The sequence below is a fragment of the Epinephelus lanceolatus genome, chromosome 22 (assembly GCF_041903045.1).
Source record: "Epinephelus lanceolatus isolate andai-2023 chromosome 22, ASM4190304v1, whole genome shotgun sequence".
Lineage (NCBI taxonomy): Eukaryota > Metazoa > Chordata > Actinopteri > Perciformes > Serranidae > Epinephelus > Epinephelus lanceolatus.
Window position 1 is genome coordinate 6499884 of NC_135755.1, and position 19366 is coordinate 6519249.

General features: G+C 41.9%; 2 protein-coding genes across 23 annotated transcripts in view; both read right to left on the reverse strand.

Annotated features, from left to right (window-relative positions):
* Nucleotides 1–2649, reverse strand: part of LOC144459616 (protein NLRC3-like) — an 87629-nt gene extending 84980 nt beyond the window's left edge. For 17 of the 22 annotated variants that reach the window (XR_013488462.1, XM_078163789.1, XM_078163783.1 and 14 more), the window contains exons 1-2: nt 2524–2648; nt 1438–1584 (exon numbers count right to left, since the gene is read on the reverse strand). Coding sequence is in view for 21 of the 22 variants with exons in the window: in XM_078163789.1 (XP_078019915.1) it covers nt 1438–1565 (128 nt within the window). In the remaining variant the exon portion in view is untranslated. Of the gene's footprint in view, nt 1–1437; nt 1585–2523 lie in introns of all 22 variants that reach the window. The other 5 variants (XM_078163797.1, XM_078163800.1, XM_078163796.1 and 2 more) reach the window with 1 other exon arrangement.
* A 1114-nt stretch (nt 2650–3763) lies between these two features.
* ppm1ka (protein phosphatase, Mg2+/Mn2+ dependent 1Ka) lies at nt 3764–19145 on the reverse strand. Its single transcript, XM_033609512.2, has 9 exons — nt 18991–19145; nt 16678–16841; nt 15502–15678; nt 10926–11098; nt 10726–10826; nt 9726–9891; nt 7337–7481; nt 7087–7221; nt 3764–4547 (listed from the first exon to the last, which is right to left on the reverse strand). Exons 2-9 carry the CDS (start codon nt 16786–16788, stop codon nt 4416–4418), a joined length of 1140 nt encoding a protein of 379 aa, XP_033465403.1. The 5' UTR covers nt 16789–16841; nt 18991–19145; the 3' UTR covers nt 3764–4415.
* Nucleotides 19146–19366: the final 221 nt, after the last annotated feature.

The following is a 19366-nucleotide window of genomic DNA, read 5'->3' on the forward strand; positions in this document are numbered from 1 at the left end:
AAGAATCATGGTTTGGCGGTGACCTCCCTACATGGACTCTGTTGCTCCTACATTATGTCATGTGACTTCCTGCTCTGGTCCCATCATAATCACTACAGCAGCTGGAGGTCACAGCCGACACTGGACATAAATATAATGAAGAGTTGATGAATGAGGAAAATGAGAGAGAACAAAGAGTAGGAGAGGTGACCATTGTGGAGCAGGAAGTAGCAAAGATTAGTAAGGATGAAGTGAGGAGGGCACTGAAGAGGATGAAGAGTGGAAAGGCAGTTGGTCCTGATGATATACCTGTGGAGGTATGGACATGTCTAGGAGAGGTGGCAGGAGAGGTTTTGACTAGGTTTTTCAACAAGGTCTTAGAGAATGAGAGGATGCCTGAGGAATGGAGGAGACGTGTGCTGGTGCCGATTTATAAGAACAAGGGAGACGTGCAGAGTTGTGGCAACTACAGAGGGATAAAGTTAATGAGCCATACGATGAAGCAATGGGAAAGAGTAGTGGAAGCTAGACTAAGAGCAGAAGTGAGCATCTGTGAGCAGCAGTGTGGTTTCATGCCAAGAAAAAGTATTATAGATGCAGCATTTGCTTTGAGGATGTTGATGGAGAAGTACAGAGACAGTCAGAGGGAACTGCATTGTGTCTTTGTCGCTCTAGAGAAAGCATATGACAGGGTGCCAAGAGAGGAGCAGTGTATTGTCTGGAGTGGCAGAGAAGTATGTTAGAGTGGTGCAGGACATGTATGAGAGCTGTCGGACAATGGTGAGGTGTGCTGTAGGTGTGACAGAGGAGTTTAAGGTGGAGGTGGGACTGCATCAAGGATCAGCTCTGAGCCCCTTCTTGTTTGCTGTGGTGATGGACAGGTTGACAGATGAGGTTAGACAGGAATCCCCATGTACTATGATGTTTGCAGATGACATTGTGATCTGTAGTGAGAGCAGGGAGCAGGTGGAGGATTTTAAGTACTTATATTAGGGTCAACAGTCCAGAGCAACAGAGAATTTGGAAAAGAGGTGAAGAGACGTGTGCAAGCAAGTTGGAACAGATGGAGAAAAGTGTCAGGTGTGATGTGTGATAGAAGAGTAGCAGCAAGACTAAAAGGAAAGGTGTACAAGACGGTGGTGAGACCAGCGATGTTGTTTGGTTTAGAGACAGTGGCACTGAGGAGAAGACAGCAGGCAGAGCTGGAGGTAGCAGAGGTGAAGATGAGTACACCAGAGGGACAGCTCATGTTAGATGTCTCTATCTATCCAAAAAAAAAATCATAAACGTAACTGTATAGCAGTAACCAGTGTAAACAAATGTGCACTAACAAATCACAGGCAGTTCAAATATCTCATGGTGGAGCTTCATGAAAACCTCCTGAGTAATGTTGTGCTCCACTGTGAGACGACTTTCAAAAGGCAAAAAGCTCCCTCATGTTTTTCAACAGTCTCTTACTTTGTGTCTGAGGGTCCAGGTTCATTACTGAAGTATGGAGGATCATGTTTGGACCAGTCACTCTTCATAGACAGACAGCTGGACACTGGAGAGTCTGATCTGTCCCCGTCTGCCTCCAAATCATCCATCTTCCCAAATCTGAGAGAACTGTAACACACATACACAGTGTGAGTCACCAACTCAGTCTCTGACCAAATGTCTCCCCTTCTGTTCCTGAGATATGACATTTAATAATGTCAGTGATTGATTGGACAGCTGATCGGACTGATCTGATACAACATCACTGGAGTTTCATACAGAGTGAAGACAGATAAGAGATTAAACTCAAATGTGTCTCTGATAAGTTTTATATTTTATTTGTTTTCTGATTCACCATCGAGTTAAAAATATAAACAAGAAAAGGAAACAAAGGACTTTATTTATATATATATATATATATATATATATATATATATATATATATATACACACATGTATGTATAACATTATGTGTGTGCAGACACAAACTCCATTAAAACTTTCTATAGCTGTTAATAAAGCCTCCTGACAGCTGATCCAGCTGTGATCAGCTGCGAAATCTGGTTTTGGGATGAACCCTTGGATTCAGCCCAACTGCAGCGCCTGCCTCGAAAAACACAACGCATGCCTAGTTCATCGGGAACGAGCCTAAAGTTTAGGGAGTGTCCGTGCACTGATCTGATCTGAGGGCGGAAACCAAAACTCAGTGTAACAAAGAGCAGGGAGAGCTGACTGTACACTCAACATCTTCCTATCCAACAAAACTGCGCCACAATCCCTCGGCAGAGTCCCCCTTTTCTCTCTGTGTGTCTATAAACTAGAGCTTTTCACTGTGACGCACATTCAAAGAGTTGACACAAGAGCGCGCCCGAAGCACCGGAGCGCGCAGATCCGTAGCTGCGCGCAGGCCTCGTGTTTAACAGGAAAAGCCTGGTTGTAAAAACAGCGTCAGATGATGGTGGTGGTAAAAGCAAGTGTGATGATGAAGCTGTGAAGATGTGGCACTGACCCAACCGACCCTACTCTCCCCTAGAACACACTAAACAATGAATAAACATCAACACTCACCGTGTCTCACACGACCTGTCTTCCTCTCACTGCTCTGTGCACTTTAAAATGGAGTCTGAACACACCACTGACTTTACACTTTCACTTTCGCTCTTCCTCTCTGTTGGCACCTCCCCCCCTTTGACTCATGGGAAATTATTTATTGACAGTAACACTGAGACTTGAGACTCTGCTGAGAGTCGAGCATCATATGAGTTATTACAAAAGATCACAAACACATGAGACAAACACAACTGTTTCATCTGACAGTAAAAAGTATTTAACTTAGAGTAGAATAAGACAGAATATCTTTATTGTCATTGTGCATGTACAACCACATTTAATGCAGCCTCCTCAGAGCAAACTCTCCATGGCTCCTGAAAGTGGTGGCCTTTGCTCTTGACTCTACTGTTCTTCAGATAGCACAGTTGGGATGGGGGCGACAAAACACCGGGAACGTTGTGGAATGCTCAGAAAACATCTGTTTGGAACAGCCATCAATTTCCGGACAGTTGATACGGACACTTTAGAGTCACCAGTTAACCTGCATGTCTTTGGACTGTGGGAGGAAGCTGGAGCACCTGGAGGAAACCCACGCTGACACGGGGAGAACATGCAAACTCCACACAGAAGGGCCCCCCCACCCTGGGTTCAAACCAGGATGCTCCAGACTAACTGTTTCTTCAGTCGCAGCACTGTCGCCTCTGACTGGACATTTTAGGAGCACATTTTAAATCATCCTGCAATGCAGTTATTCACATTTTTGTCCATTTTAACTGCATCATAAAGGGTTAGTTCACATTCACCAAAGTCACACATGAACACAGTAACGGCTTCAGTCCCCTGTAGGAAATCGCTGCTTGACAGCAAGCTAAAGTGGTTCAAGTTCACACACATATTGGTTTTATTTCTAGGTGGCTAAAATATATTTTGCCGCTGCCCCCGTCCACAGCGGGACATTGCTGAGCTTCCATGTCAGTACTCCTGCCTGCTTCTCCAAACTGGGGGTGTGTTGACCGCCATCTACTGCAGGTAATACACTGACTGTGGGTACGTGTCTCATACAGCCTCACTTCAAAAGATCCAAACTGTCCCTTTAATATAAACTGTGTGTCACAGAAATGCTTTTTCTTTTTCTCTTATGGTTCCATACCATTCATTTATCTTTAGTATTTATTCAGGGCAGTTTGGCTCCATGTTCTTTCACAGCAAAGCTCCAGAAACACAAACACACAGAATCAATACAACAAACAAGGTGCAGTTATTATAGGCAGGTTTTACCTTGGCTTTTATTTCTTCATGTGTTATTTATCATCTGTGTTTCATCTGCTTTACTTGTGACATAAAATTGGCCATTTTCAACATCAGTAAGTTTCACTCAAACGGCTAAAAATGTTTAGCATTTTATGTGATATGATGAAGCAAAGTGACATTTCAGTGACATGGTTCTTTTTGTTTGGAACAAAATAAACCCACATTTATCACCTCTGTAAAAAACACATCAAATCCACTCTGACCTCAAAACTCAAAAAACAAAACTTTCTTCCTGACAAGTCGACATTTTGGACATTTCAAATGGGACTGGGCGAACTGTCAGTGTGACAGAAATACAGGAGGGATATTAAATGTTTTGTCTAAACACGGATTGACAAACAACACTGCGACAAACCTCTCTGTATGTACAACATATTAATTTACATCCTATGTACACGGTTGACGAGCTGACACACACATTAATACTACAGTCAACTCTAAAGCTCTGAAGTTACTGTGGATTCTCCGCTGAGTGTCGTCAGATGAATTCAGGGGGTTTTATAATCATTAAAAAAGATTAAAAATGTTTGTGTCCTTGAAGTCAACTTCATGGTGTTGTTTTATGTGTGTGTGTGTGTGTGTGTGTGTGTGTGTGTCCTCTACGCCCATCTCCCACTTGAACAGAAGTTTCTGCTGATGCTGTAAACGACGGTGGAGCTCTGATGTTTCCCCCAGGCTCCGAAAGGGACAACGATGATGGTGGCGTTGTCCTCTGAGCCGTACTGCAACGCCTGAAAAGAATAAACACACACACACAGAAATGTTTTTCCACATTTTCTGTCACATAAACTTGCTCGTACTCCTGATTCCATTTCATACATCTTGATCATTGTGAAACCAGGTGCACGTTCACAGGCCTCACTTTCTGGATGTGGACACTAGTGATGACCAGATGAAACCTCAGGAGCTATTTGTCTTTATTGTCTGAGCCCACTAGATGGCGCTCTTGGATTACAGAAAAAGGCTCAAGGAACTGTGGTTCACTGCTTTCGACCCTTTGTTGAATGAAGAGCTCCATCTAGTGGGGTCAGGAAGTAAAGAAAATGGATCACTAGGCTTCATTTAAACATCATTCTGTAAATCAGTCTCCTCGACTCATTAGACCTGTCGACATGAAGAACAGCAAGAGGAAGTGCTATTTCACCAACTGTGTCACATCAACATCGGAGGTTCTCCAACAGAGCAGCTGTCATCACACACAGCTGTGGATATTCATGGTGTCTGTACCACTAAGGGCTGATTTCTAGTTGTGTGTAGGCTTCATGCAGAGGCCATGTACAAAACACTAGGGGGCGGAGGGTTACTGAGAAGTGCTGTAAAGTTTGACCAAAAACACACCTATAACACACATTAAACACACATAAAAGCACGGTAGGCGTCCTTGGCATTTCCATAAAACAAATCCAGTGTCTTATTCTGCCTGGTGGGACAGTCTACATACTGAGAGAGTCGTGTTGTTAAAATCCCCTGTTATTGAGATAAATGCACGAGGATGCTGGGTCTGAATCCAGGCAACAGTAATGAGTGTGTTTACATGGACAGTTTAATTCCCTTTTCATTCAGAATGAAAGTTCATTCCTATTAAAAGTGATCTTGTAAACACCTAATTCAGAATGAAAATGGCCAATGCGATTGAAAATTCAATCCGATGTAAGGCGCTGGAATATTACGTTTCTAATTCCGAGTGAAAGAATTTCTCGCACTTGTATACACTCATTCCTCTTTAAGTTCATTCCAGTCTTTCTGCGCATGCTCGTTTCCTTGCCCTTCTGGCGCGATGACGTATATAGCGCGCGCGTGACAAGATGGCAGCTTCTAAAAACAAGAGATTGCACTCACCGGTTTCCATTTGCCAAACCACGGTCTTCTATCTCCCTTCTTCGACCCTCTACCTCTCTTCTCCTCCTCAACAGACGAAGCATTAGCAGAACAAGGTTGTTGTCGTACTGCTGCTTCAAGAATATAAGCAAAGCATGCCTGAAAAAGGCACTAAGAACGGCGTCGTCAAGTATCTTGTTATCTGGAGTGAGGACTACAGTGTTTCCTTCCGGTAAACGTAAACACGTAACATCCGCCCCGTCCCCTATCCAATCAGAAACCTTCCCTGCTATTGGGAATGAATATTTCACATGTAAACTAGCAGTTCAATATCCTGACAGCAAATCTTGTCCTTCACCGTGATAGGTCCAGCATGACACCATTTATTGTTCACAAGCAGCATCAGTCCCCCACCTCTGTTTTTGCTGTTCCCCTTCGCACCCCTGTCCGCTCGCACAGTACAGAAGCCTGGTAGGTTCACACAGGAGTCAGGCACATTGTCAGCAGCCACGTCTCCGTGAAGCACATGAGACTACACTCCCTGTAGAGTCGTCGGCTCCTCACTAGTGCCAGAAGCTCGTCACACTTGTTTGACAGTGGGTTTACATTCCCCATTATTACAGATGGCAGGGAAGGCTTGTATCTCCACCTCCTAGCCTTTAGCTTCGCTCCTGCTCTGCAGCCAGGTGTCTAACTCCGTAAGTGGTTCCTCTCAGAGCCAGAAGATCGTCCCTCGTGTACACAACTTTACTTATCAGTGGAAAAATTACCAATCATTAAAAAACAAAGAAACACACTCAAACATGACTTAAAAGCAGGAGCTACTCAGACTTGCTGCCACGCTAACCAGTGCACCTTTCAAAAGAAAAAGAAAAAGAAGCCAGGGACAACAGCAAGTAGCTTTCCAAACTCAATCACAACTCACAAGGTTCACCCACAAACTATCTGTCTCATACTAAACATGTTTTCCAAACAAATACAACACGCTAATGTTATTAGCATAAACCTATGGCATTTTACATTGCATAACTTAGCTTTGTGGCTAGTGGAGTTTTCCTCTATAACTCACAAGGTTCACTGACAACACATTTGTCCATTGCTGGACACGTTTTCCCCCACAAGCACAACATGCTAACATCATTAGCAAAAGCCTATGGCATTTGACATTGCATAAATTAGCCTAGTGGCTAGTGGAGTTTATCTCTTCTCATATGAAGACAGGATAAATCACACACAAGACTTAAAATGCCACTCTATGGAGGCTTTATTGTCTTCACTATTTATTATTTCTTAGCTGTTAGATAAAATAATTAAAAGCTCCACCTCCTGCTAACATTCACATAACAGTGGTGAATGAAAATGCGCTTTGTGTTTTTTTTTTTTTTTTTCTGCGGATTTCCTGAAAATTCAGTTAAGGTATTTGGATGAAAACTTGACTCGTAACTCTGGTACCTGCTCAGCGATGACGTCAGCAGCCTCTGTGGGGTCCTGACACTGGTTGATGACATCACAGATCTCCTGGTCGCTCAGCAGGAAGTTGATGCCGTCGGTGGTCAGAGCCAGGAAGGAGTCGCTGGCGTGCTGGACCTGCAGAGACACACAGGAGCTCAGATAAAATCTTTCATCTCAGCACATCGACGGGTAACAGCGTTGAACCTCAAGTTTTTTGATATGAGCCAACAAAGCGTCCAGTGAAGCTCACAGTGAGCCGTCGTGTATCCGGTTCTGCGATGACACCACTGCCTTTCAGGTGGAAGTCTCCGATGCTGCGAGTCATGGCGAGCCGCCCGTTAACATTCGCCACACCGACGCTGTTCCATGTCACGAAGCCGCCGAACCTCTGGATCCTTAACACAAACGCACACAGTCAGTGATAGACTGTAACTAAATACATTTACTCAAGTATTTAAGTATAAATTTAAAGGACTTGTTCTTTACTTCAACATTTCCATTTATGCTCCTTTAAAGGGGAGACCGGGGACAGCTGGAACATGTTTTGGTTTGATGTCATTTCTTAAAGCCATGTGGATACATTATTATATGTGTAACTTGTATCTGTGTTCGACTTGTTAACAGTCATCAGCTGTTTCTACAAGCAATGCAAAGCACAAGGCGCAAAGCACTGCTTTGTTTTTCTAAGTGAATGCCACTCCATCCCATCACCTCCTTACTCTAACCATCACGTGTAATAAATCTACTGTTTATTTAATTATTTTAGTTATTCGACAGTAATCATAGTGTAGTTGCTGCCATGTTGAGGCAGAGGGTACTGTGTGTACCTCCGGTTGAGGGTGAGAGGCTGTCAGCAGATAAACAGAGATCTGTGTGGGTACATGAGACCCTAAAAAAGAGGCTGGATCATGGGGAGTAGCACCAGTTGGTCCAGGAGCTTCTCCTCCATCATGGACGTTTACAGGCATATTTCAGGATGACTTGGGGGCAGTTTGACAACCTGCTATCAACACCAGGTGCCTAGAGCACAGAAACACAAGGTGCGTACACAAAACGCAATAACCGTTACAAAAAGCGCACAACATACTGATACAGTCAATTAAAAATTCTTCCATGACTTTTTGTATAGGTCCCATTGAATATTGCAATAATAATAATGTGCGGTTATCACAAAATCCCACTGCACACCATTTCAGAACCACTGCTCTACTTGGAGACATTTACGTTTTCACATCGACCACAGTAGTTAACAGCTGTGAGGATAATTCGGCTCCCAGTAAAAACCTCCTGAACACTGGAGGAATTCTAACCGGCAGAAGTTTCAGCTGGTTGTAATCTGCAGTCTTCCCCCTAAATCTTACACACTGTTCCTTTAAGTACATTACTTTAAGTAAGTATTTTACGTCTACTTCAGAAAAGGATCGAGATATTTCGAGACTTATTGTCTGATGTACTGAAATACCTGTCCTTGAGTTTTAGGGAGCGATCCTTTCATATTTAGAGGATTATAAATCAGTGACAGCTGACGACAGATAACGACTTTGACTTCTTGTGTTTGTAGGCCACAGACTGATGTGTTAAAACACGTGCCTGGGTGAGTTAAACATAGACTCGTTCCGCTGTTATGTAACACCGGCTGAAGGGAAACCCAAACCGGTCCCCCTGCAACAGACCAACATACTGCAGAGTCTATTTATGCACAGCAACCTGAACCTCTGACCTTATTCCACACCGTTCACTCTGTACAAAAAATACATCTGCAAAAACACAATCTTCCCTCTGTATGGCTGAAAATATAAAGAGTCTGCATGCCAAAGTTTTCATTAATAATTTCCACAGCTGCAAGAACAAAAAGCCCAGAGTAACATTAGCACCATGGGAACATCACTTTAGTGTCTGGTTTCTTACACACAGAACAATGCTCCAACTGTCTGTTATTTATCTTCCTCGTTCCTTTTAGCCACCAACATGTGAAGTTCCAGACTGACGTTGGACAGAATGTTTCATCCTCCTTTAATAGCTGTAGAAACAGTGTTAACTACTCCTACTAGTTGTATTAATAGCAGTAAATGTGATAGCAGAGGTAGCATCTGTAAAATCTCACTGTACAAGTAGTGTTTTTGGACGTTTGAATCTGGGGCGCCATCAGCCTCCATTAGGTGGAGTTTTGTTGCTACTCCCTCTCCCCTGGGATCTCCACAAGTGTTGTGAGACTCTAAAACTTCACCTGAGCCTCCATCGGCATATGGGTGAGTAGATAATGGCTGAATTTTCATGTTGGGTGCACTATCCCTTGAACAGGTGGTGTAAATCCAGGGTAACTAGCAGCTATCGCTCGTTCAGTCACGGAGGATGAGGGGGGACGGGGAGGGGGAGGGGCGAGCTAGCTCAGTTGTGTTTGATAACACTGTTGAATGTAAAAAAAAAAGTGCCATGGAGCGTTGTTCCTGTGGGCTACAGCAACACTAAACCCCTGCGCTTGCCTGAGAAGGACTAACGTGATTATTCATTTAATAATACCTTAATTTAATACTGACCACACGAGGTCTCCACAGGTGACAGGTGTGTATTACTAAAAGCACTGTAGTGGTAAAAGTACTGTTGTAATAATATGTAATCGTGGTAGTAACAGTGTGTACCTTTGTCTCTCGTCCTTGCGATCAGGTGTGTGATCTCTGGTGAGCATGTTGGCTTGTCCCTCTCTGCACACCAACGCCCGGCTGTCTCCAGCGCTACCGACCACCAGCTCCACGCCGTCACGCAGCAATGCAACCGTCGCCGTGGTGCCGGCTGTCAGGAAGGAAGCTAGGGAGGGAGATGGAGGATGGATATGTAGTGTTTAGTACTTTTTAAGCACTTTTTACTTCATGTTGGGTATGTAACTTGTAGTTTCACATACTCAGTACTTTTTAGTATTTATTTTTATTTGTTTGTTTTTTGGTACAGTACTATGATTGTAACTAACTTCACTTGTTACTAATCTGTAAATGTATTTTCACACTTTTTTTTTTTTTTTTTTTTCACAAACATAAAACTGCTTAAAATAAAAATAGTAAAAAAATAAATTTAAAAAAAGTGAAATATTTTTTACATTTTAGTACTTAGGTTATGTTAGAATTTTAAATACAGTGACTTCACTCCTAGTGTTTTTCTTCTTTTATTATATTCATAAAAACTGAACATATCAGTGTACGTTGAGGGAAGAATATTTAAGGACTGAACTTAGTTGCGACATCAAAACAGAACAGTCAATGCCTCAGATTATGATGTATCAAAAAATATGAACTAAATAATGTGAGCTAACAATTTATATATTTTTTGCCCCTATTTATAATAAACCTTAAGAGATGTAGCTGAAGCAGCTTTGCAATAAAAATAAACACATTAAAACAAAGGCAAATAGACAATAAAAACAAATAATAAAAAAAGTAGATGATAAAATATTTAAGTGAAAGTAAAAAACATTTTTATGCCTACGCTCCTTATTTCTTTCCTAGCACTTCCTCCTTTCAGACCAAAAATGCTCCTGACACTTCTACTGTTGAAACTTAGCAGTCAGTAGATACAGCATGTACTCATAAAATGTACCATCTAGTAGGTATTATTACTTCTGTACTTGTACGTGTGTGTGTGTCTCACCATTGTTGAAGTAGCTGAGGTGTGTGTGTAGAGCCTTGTCGACGTCTAAAAACGCTTTCTTTAAAACTTTCTCCAGGTCGTCGTCGTCCTCCAGAGCATCTCTGAGCACAAACAGTCAGTAACTGTGTTAATGTTTTAAAGTGTAAAACTTCGTACGTGTTTTACTATTAACTTCACAATAACATAACATAACATTCAACCTGATGAACTTCTCCATGAAGGTGTAGCAGTAGTCGGCGGCGTGCGGACCGCCGTGGCCATCGAACACGGCAAAGTACAGCAGGTTGTCATGGATACGGGCGACACGGAGGCGGTCCTCGTTCTGCTTCCTGTGACCCAAAACAGATGCACTGCCAACCCGGGACAGACTGACCTGAGAGGGTTAATTCATCATGTCATCTGTCTGTTCATCTATTCATACAATCATTCATCCATTCATTAATTCTTCTCATTAATATTTTCATCTTTATGTTATTCATCTATTCATTCATTCATTCATTTATTGATCCATTCAACCATGTAGCCAGGTACTCATCCATTCATTTGCCAATACATCATGTTCATCCACTCTTCTATTATCCATGTAATTAATCCTTTCACTCATTTGTCACACATCCATTCATTTATTTATCAATTTATTTAACCATATAGCCAACTACTCATCCATTCATTCAGTCATCCATCCATCTGCTCATTCTCTCATCTACCATGTTTTTATCCATTCATCTATTTATCCATCTCGATTATCTTTTCATCCATCGACAATTCATCCATTCAGTTATCAGTTTATTTATCCAACCATGTAGCTAACTACTCATCCATTCTTATCCATCCATCTGTTCACCCACTCATTCATTAATCTATCCATTTGTTTATGCATCCATCTATCTATCCATCTAGTTTATCCTTTTATCCATGTTATTCATTCATTCATCCATTTATCAAGTCATACAACCAACCATGTAGCCAACTAGTCATCCATTAATTCATCTATCCATTCACCTACTTATTCACAGATTTATCCAAAATTATCCACTCATCTGTTAATCCGCCTATTTCATACTTTCATCCATGTATTGTTTACCCATTTATCTATGTATTCATTCGTTCACCCATACATTCACCCATTTATTCATTCCTCTATCCATTTGTTTGTTTATCCATTCATCTATTCATCCATCTAGTTAATCCTATCATCCATGTGTTATTTATCCATTCATTTATCAATTCAGTCATCCATCTATTCATCTATCTGATTTATCCAACTCACAACAGAGGACACACCCTGGACCTGGTCATAACCTATGGCCTGTCCATCGGTGTGTCCTCTGTTGTCGACCTGGCTGTGTCCGACCACTACTGTGTATTTTTTAACATCACCAGTTTTAACCAGGAGGAGGCCCCGGTGAGAACAGTGAGGAGGCGCTATCTAACTTCTGAAGTGGCTGCAAATTTTATTGGGATTTTACAGAGCACTCCTGCTGAAATTTTACCTGCACCTTGTGATTTTATCGTTGATAATTTTAACAGTAAACTGAAGTCAACTCTGGACTTAGTAGCTCCACCTGTAACTAAAACAATAAAAAGAAACCCTACACCCCCGTGGAGAAAAAACGATGAAATCAATAAACTGAAAAGAGAATGCAGGAGTGCTGAGAGAAGATGGAGAAAGAGTAAACTGACCGTTCATTATGAGGTTTTACGTCAACAACTCAAAACCTACAATAACGCAGTCAAAAAGGCACGAATTTCCCATTTCTCACAACTCATCACCAACCATAAAAACAACCCCTGGCTCCACTTTTAATATTTTAACAGGCACTGATTTTAATAAAGTTCTTAAGACACCAACAGATGATCTTTGTGAAGACTTTGCAGACCACTTCAGAACTAAAATCAAGGACATCAGATCCAGCCTGTTATCCAAGAAAGTTTTGTCTGTTAACACACCTGGACTGTTGTCCTTGCCTGAGGAAACACTGGAGAGTTTTGCCCTGGTTGATGCAAGGACACTTAGTCGAGTTTTCTCGCAAGTAAAGCCCACAACCTGCCTTTTAGATCCAATTCCCACATCACTTTTAAAGACGTTTTATGGTTTCTTTGAGGAGCAGTTTTTAAACATCATGAATTGCTCTCTTCAGACGGGTGTCTTCCCAACCGCCTTTAAAACGGCGGTGGTGAAGCCCCTTCTGAAGAAGAGTAATTTAGATCCCAACATTTTTAATAATTACCAACCTGTATCCAACTTACTGTTTTTAAGTAAAATTTTAGAAAAACTGGTTTTTAACCAAGTTAATGACTTTTTAAATAGAAATAGCATTTTAGAAAGGTATCAGTCTGGTTTTAGGAGGAACCACAGTACCAAGACAGCCCTTCTAAAGATTATAAACGACATCAGGTGGAATTTAGATAACAAAAAGCTCACAGTGTTGGTTCTACTGGATCTAAGCGCCGCTTTTGATACGGTAGACCATCACATTTTATTAAAAAGACTCAGACACCTGGTCGGCCTCTCTGGTACTGTTCTTAACTGGTTTTGTTCTTATCTCACAGACCGATGCTTTTATGTAAGTATGGATACATGTTCCTCAGGAACCCATGAAATTGGATGTGGGGTTCCCCAAGGCTCAATTTTAGGTCCACTTCTCTTTAATCTTTACATGCTTCCCCTTGGGGACGTCATCAGGAGACACGGCATCAGCTTCCATAGTTATGCCGATGACACACAGCTGTACATCGCCGTGTCTCCTGATGACACAGGGCCAATTGATGCCCTTTTTAACTGCATTGTAGACATCAAGTCATGGATGGCAGAGAATTTCCTGCAGCTCAACCAGGACAAAAGTGAGGTTTTAGTTATAGGTCCTGAAGGCAAGAGAGAGAAACTTTTACCAAAACTACAGGATCTTAAACCAACCCAATCAGTAAAAAATTTGGGCGTGACTTTTGACTCTGAGCTGAATTTTATCCCACATATCAAAAATATAACGAAAATAGGTTTTTATCACCTTAAGAACATAGCCAGTTTCTCTCTCAGGCCAGTACGGAGGTGCTAATGCATGCTTTTATTTCCTGTCGCTTAGATTACTGTAATGCCCTGCTCTCTGGTCTTCCCAAAAAGAGTATTTTAAATCTCCAATTATTACAAAACTCAGCCACACGTGTGCTGACGAGGACCAGAGGGCGGGAGCACATTACACCGGTTTTAGAGTCGCTGCATTGGCTCCCCGTCCGCTTCAGGATCGATTTTAAGATTCTCTTACTCGTTTTTAAATGTCTTAATGGCCTTGCGCCTTCTTATTTATCTGATCTGCTTTTACCATATCAACCCTCGCGGACCCTGAGGTCCTCCAGCACTGGCCTTTTAACCATACCAAAACCCAGAACAAAAACCCATGGTGAGGCAGCATTTAGCCACTATGGCCCCCACCTGTGGAACAGCCTGCCGGAGAGCCTCAGGACTGCAGAGACTGTTGATATTTTTAAAAGAAGATTAGACACACCTTTTTAATCAGGCTTTTAACTAATATTTTAAACTCTTCTTATGTTCTTATCTGGTTCTATCCCATTTTATGTTGCTGCTTTTATCTTGCTTTTTAAGATGATATTAATCTTAACTTTTTTTGTTTTTATTTATCACTGGTACTGTATCTATTCTATTTTATTTATAATTGTATGTATTTTATTTTTGGTACTGTATTTATTTTATTTTATTTATTCTTTTAGTCCTATTTTATGCTTTTAGTCTTTAGCTTTTAACTCCAGTGTTTCCTCAGGGGGGTCCTCCACACTGGGAGCTGTGTCGGGTCTGCTACTGGGGGTGCTGTCCTTGGGTCCCTTCGGCCCGGCTGGCTGGGGGCTCCTCCCTTCAATGTGGGGGTCCACCTGTCTGTCGGAGTTGGGGGGCCTGGGTGCTGGTCCCCCCCGATGGCACGGCCTGCGGCTCCTCCCAGTGTGGACGGCCCCAAAGGTGGCGTTTCCTTGATCCTCAGCGCCATGCCATGTCTCCCTATTGTGTGTGATTGTGTGTGTGTGTGTGTGTGTGTGTGTGTGTGTCTAGTATGAAGGGTGGGAGGGAGGGGCTTTCTTTGTAATTGTTTTTCTTTCTTTAATTGTGTTAATTGCTTTTAATTCTGTAAAGCACTTTGTGTTGCATGTCCGTGCAGGAAAAGCGCTCTACAAATAAAGTTGATTGATTGATTGATTATCCTTTCATCCATGTATTACTCATCCATTTGTCATATAGCCAATCCAACCACTCATCCATTCATTATCTATTCATCTATCCAGTCATTTATCCATCCGTCTTTTGTATTACTTTGTTATACTATTAATCATCCATAATATTTATCCATGCATCCATCTAATTCATTCTTTCATCCATATTTATTTATTCATTCATTCATTCAGCCATGTTTTGTATTTGTTAGTCCCTGCATACATTCATCTATTTCACCCATTCCTCCACAGATCTATCATTCACCTATTCATTCACCTCACCATGCTGCCAACTATTCATTCATTCATCTACTCATCCATTCATTCATTCAGCTATTCATACATCAACTCGTGTCTTTTTATCATTCATTTACCAAACCATGTTGCCAAATATTCATTCATTTATTGATCAGTTAACGCATCCATTTATCTTCTCTTTCATCCACTGATTCATCTCTTCATCCTTTAATCCATCCTTGTGTCAGTTTATTGATCTGCTCCATTAATTCATTCATCTGTTCATCCATTCATCCACACATTTATCATTCATCCAGTTACCTGTGGAATGGGTTTTCCATATCTGATACTGGAGGGCAGCAGTATCGGCTCTTCTATCCTGTTGTCCCAGATACCGAATGAGTCCCAGGTGACCGGCCGGCCGCTGCCGTTGCTGTCACAGAGAGTCGACCCGCTGGCGCGACGCACGCCCACCACCCCGAACAAGGCTCCGCCCACCTGTAGACAGACCAATCAGACAATGAACAAGGTTGGCTGAATGTTTTTGCTATTAAATTGTGAGGATTGAGTGACAATGTGCAAATTAAAACTAAATGACTGTGCGGTCTGGTAGGACTGGGTGGTGTGACGATTATACTGGGAGATGATACTGACAAATCTGTCGGTCGTCACTGATTTTGCCGTAGCATTTACATAAATCATGGTCGTTATCCGTTTGATAAATCCAGGTATTTAGGGCCGGTGTGGGCGAATCCAATTGAAGAAGAAGCACTCAGATACTTAACATAAGTAACAGCAGAAATACCGAAGTCTGACAGAACTACATTCAGTGTTTTCCACAGAATCTGTGTGGCGGCAACTGATGACGGGGGCGGTGGCGTTGGGTGTCTTGCCTGTGTGTTCTTGTGTTCCTGTCCTTGTGGAGTTTAGAGTGGCAGAGTGAATAATTGATCAGTAGATCCGATCAGAGCTGATCAGATCAGATCGATGGATGAGGGTAGCAGCTTGACCCAGCTGAATGAACGATTAAGTTTCTCGTCACTGCGCCTCATGTTCTGTTGCTCCGTCTGTGTCCAGAGTACGCTCCGCGGTCTGAGAATGTGGTGCAATTAATAACTGGTAAATGGACCTGCATTCGTATAGCACCTTTCTAGTTTTCCAACCACTCACACCGCTTTTTACACTACGAGTCACATTCACCCATTCACACACACATTCATACACTGGTGGCTGAGGCTACTGATGGACAGCCATCAGGAGCAGTTTGGGGTTCAGTATCTTGCTCAAGGATGCTTCGACATGCAGACCAGAGGAACCCCTGATCTTCCGATTAGAGGACAACCCGGTCTACCTCCTGTCCCAGAATTCCGATTGTTACTTCAGTAAAAGTACAATAAAAGAAGAAAAGTGGTAGAAAATGGATATACTCATGTAAAGTTCAAGTGTGTCAAAACTGTATGTAAGTACTGTCCAGTATGTGAGTAAATGCAGATTCACCTGTGCAGAAGCTGCGGATATTTCTGGTGAGGAGCGTACGGCGAGGAAGGTCTGCCTGGTGACGGTGGAGCGAGCACATCGGAGCAGGTTGAGCAGCGCTGGAGATGACATGTCTGACTGTCTGTAACAGCTGTGGAGGAAACACCTGGCCGAGCAACGGGTTTCTGAAATATTAATATAATGTCAGACAGGGGCCAAAAATCACATCCTCAAATCGCTTTGTCCAAGAGAAATTGAATTTGTGACAAGTCCATACTGATCAGTGGTGGAAGAGGATACAGACCATTTACTGACAACACTGACAGCTCCAAGTGAAAGTCCTGCGCTCAGTGAGTGTCTAAGTACTATCGGCTAAATACCAGAGGTAAGATCAACTCATTGGGTTGCAAGTCAATGAGTTGTCACAAGTCTGTTTTTGGATTAATATTACTGCTGTACTCAAGTACATCAAAGAAACAGTTTGTAGTATTTTAGGTATTCTGGCTCAGTTCAGTTTGGATGAGAGGGATGGTCAGCTGTTGACAACATTCACAAGTTCAATCCTTCAAGCTGGCTGACATTCACAGGGATTATCTTCCTCATTGGCTCTTTCCTATCACACCTTCCACTCCTTAACTCTGAATGTGACCATGTACTCTGTAAATAGCCCTCCACCTCCTGCTGTGTTTCAGCAGCGTGTCGCCTCTGGTCCGTCACAAGCAGGGTCTGACTTCATCTTTTCACCTTTACTCCAGTTCCCTCTGACGCAGTTTCACCTTGTACCAAAGCGTGTCTGTGAAGTATCTTGCCAGAGTAAATAAAGTTTGTTACCACTAATATAACGCCGATTGCTTCACAAACAGCTGATGTGTCTGGACATAAACTCACTCTCACTCTCCAGCCACCAGAACACATGTCAGAGAGGCTTAATTATATGCAAACAGTGTGTACGAGCTCTACATGGCACTCCAGAACAGTTTGGACGCACTGAAACACATGTGACCTCTCGCTGTTGACAAAACATAACAATGTACATGTTCGGGTGCACGTGGGTGGATCAGGAGGTCGTGCACTGACCCACATACTGATTTACAAGCTCAGGATAACAAACCACTGGAAAGATTTAGAATTAAATACATAAAACAAAACATACCGCAGGAAACAAAGAGTATTAAAAAAGTATTTGTAGTCTAACTAACCATGAAATATTTTCTTTGGATTATCATACATGAGAACATTGCCAAAAGTTTTTAGAGTGCTATCAAAGTATTGTAAGATTAAAATATTATACAATCATTATAGACAATTAAAATGTATAATAAGGTCACTATAATCTCATTTTAATAAATGTCACTTCAAACACACGGGTTAACAGCAGCGGTGGAAAGTACATTTACTCAAGTAGTGTAGTATTTACTTTTTCCACTACAACCCATCTCAGCTTTATTGACTCGGTTCGGCAAAAGGTGAAAGTGCCTCCCAGGGAAACAGAGTAAAGGTGACGACTTCACGAGTACATTTACTCAAGTAAAATTCTGAAGTAGATTTCGGCCCTATTTTACTTGAGTATTTGCATTTTATGCTAAATCTACTCTACATTTCAGAGGGAAGTATTGTGCTTTTTACGCCACTGTATTTATCTGGCAACTTTAGCTACTTGTTGTTTTTCCGGATTCAGATTAATAATTCAAATATAAACAACAAATGGAATATTATGTATTATTATTATAAATTTAAATGTATTTTGTATTTATTTTGCCGACTATTTACAAAGAAAACATGGCCACGAAACCCACACGAAAATCACCAAAAATTAACTTTATCATAGCCAAAAACTGAAAAATAAATAAATAAATACATAAAAACGTAAGAGTAAAATAGTGACATTTCACAAAATCACTTCGTTGTACGTCTCATTTAAATTTGACCAAAAATAAACTGTCTGCATTAACTGGCCAGCCAGGATTTCAAACTTTCAAACATCAATGGAGAAGTTTTAGAAATCTAGGAACCAGAGGGTCATGCATTTTTCTGCCTGTCACTCAGGGAGGCTCAAAGAAAAATATTTGTGGCTTCAGGGAAGATAAAAACAACAACAAAACAAAGTCACCGTCCTCCTCTGATAATTAAAGAGCAGTCCCTTATATTAAATAAAATATAAGAATATTAATGATATAACAATACTGATAAATAAAATAAAAACACTGCATTAACACCACTATGTCTGCAGAGTGCTTGCACACCATGGTGTTGTCCTTTGACTCAAGTTAATTATCTTCTTCCATCACTAGTTAACAGACCAACAAACTCAAAATGGCGGCTGTAAAAACTCACTTTCTTCTGTTTTCTGTTATTGGTGATTTTTCCCACCGGTGCTGTTTCCGTGGCAACAGGTGTCCTGCGCTCCAGCAGCTGCCTCGAGTCGTCAAGGCGCCCTCGCGCTGTGGCTGTTGAGCTCGAGGGGGCTCGGCTGGAGGGGTACTGAAGTTGAGCCACAGCCGTCCAATCAGAATCCGAGCACAGTGGCAACGTCATCGCAGAACACGGGGGGAGAGGGCGCGCGTGATTTTGGCGCCAAGCCAGACCACGAAGAAGGAAAGGAAGATGTGTCTGTCTTTCTCCCCAGTGTACCTTTGACTGGTCCTTATGTCTGAAGTAACACAAACTCCAGTGACTAAAGTGTGTAGAGATCTTAACCCTTTCATGGATG

Excerpts from the sequence above, each read along its gene's own strand:
- ppm1ka (XM_033609512.2), bottom strand. The coding sequence starts at position 16,788 with ATGTCATCTCCAGCGCTGCTCAACCTGCTCCGATGTGCTCGCTCCACC. Across the intron at positions 15,679-16,677 it reads TATCCGCAGCTTCTGCACAG|GTGGGCGGAGCCTTGTTCGG; the intron begins GTGAATCTGCAT and ends GTCTGTCTACAG. Across the intron at positions 11,099-15,501 it reads ATGGAAAACCCATTCCACAG|GTCAGTCTGTCCCGGGTTGG; the intron begins GTAACTGGATGA and ends TAACCCTCTCAG.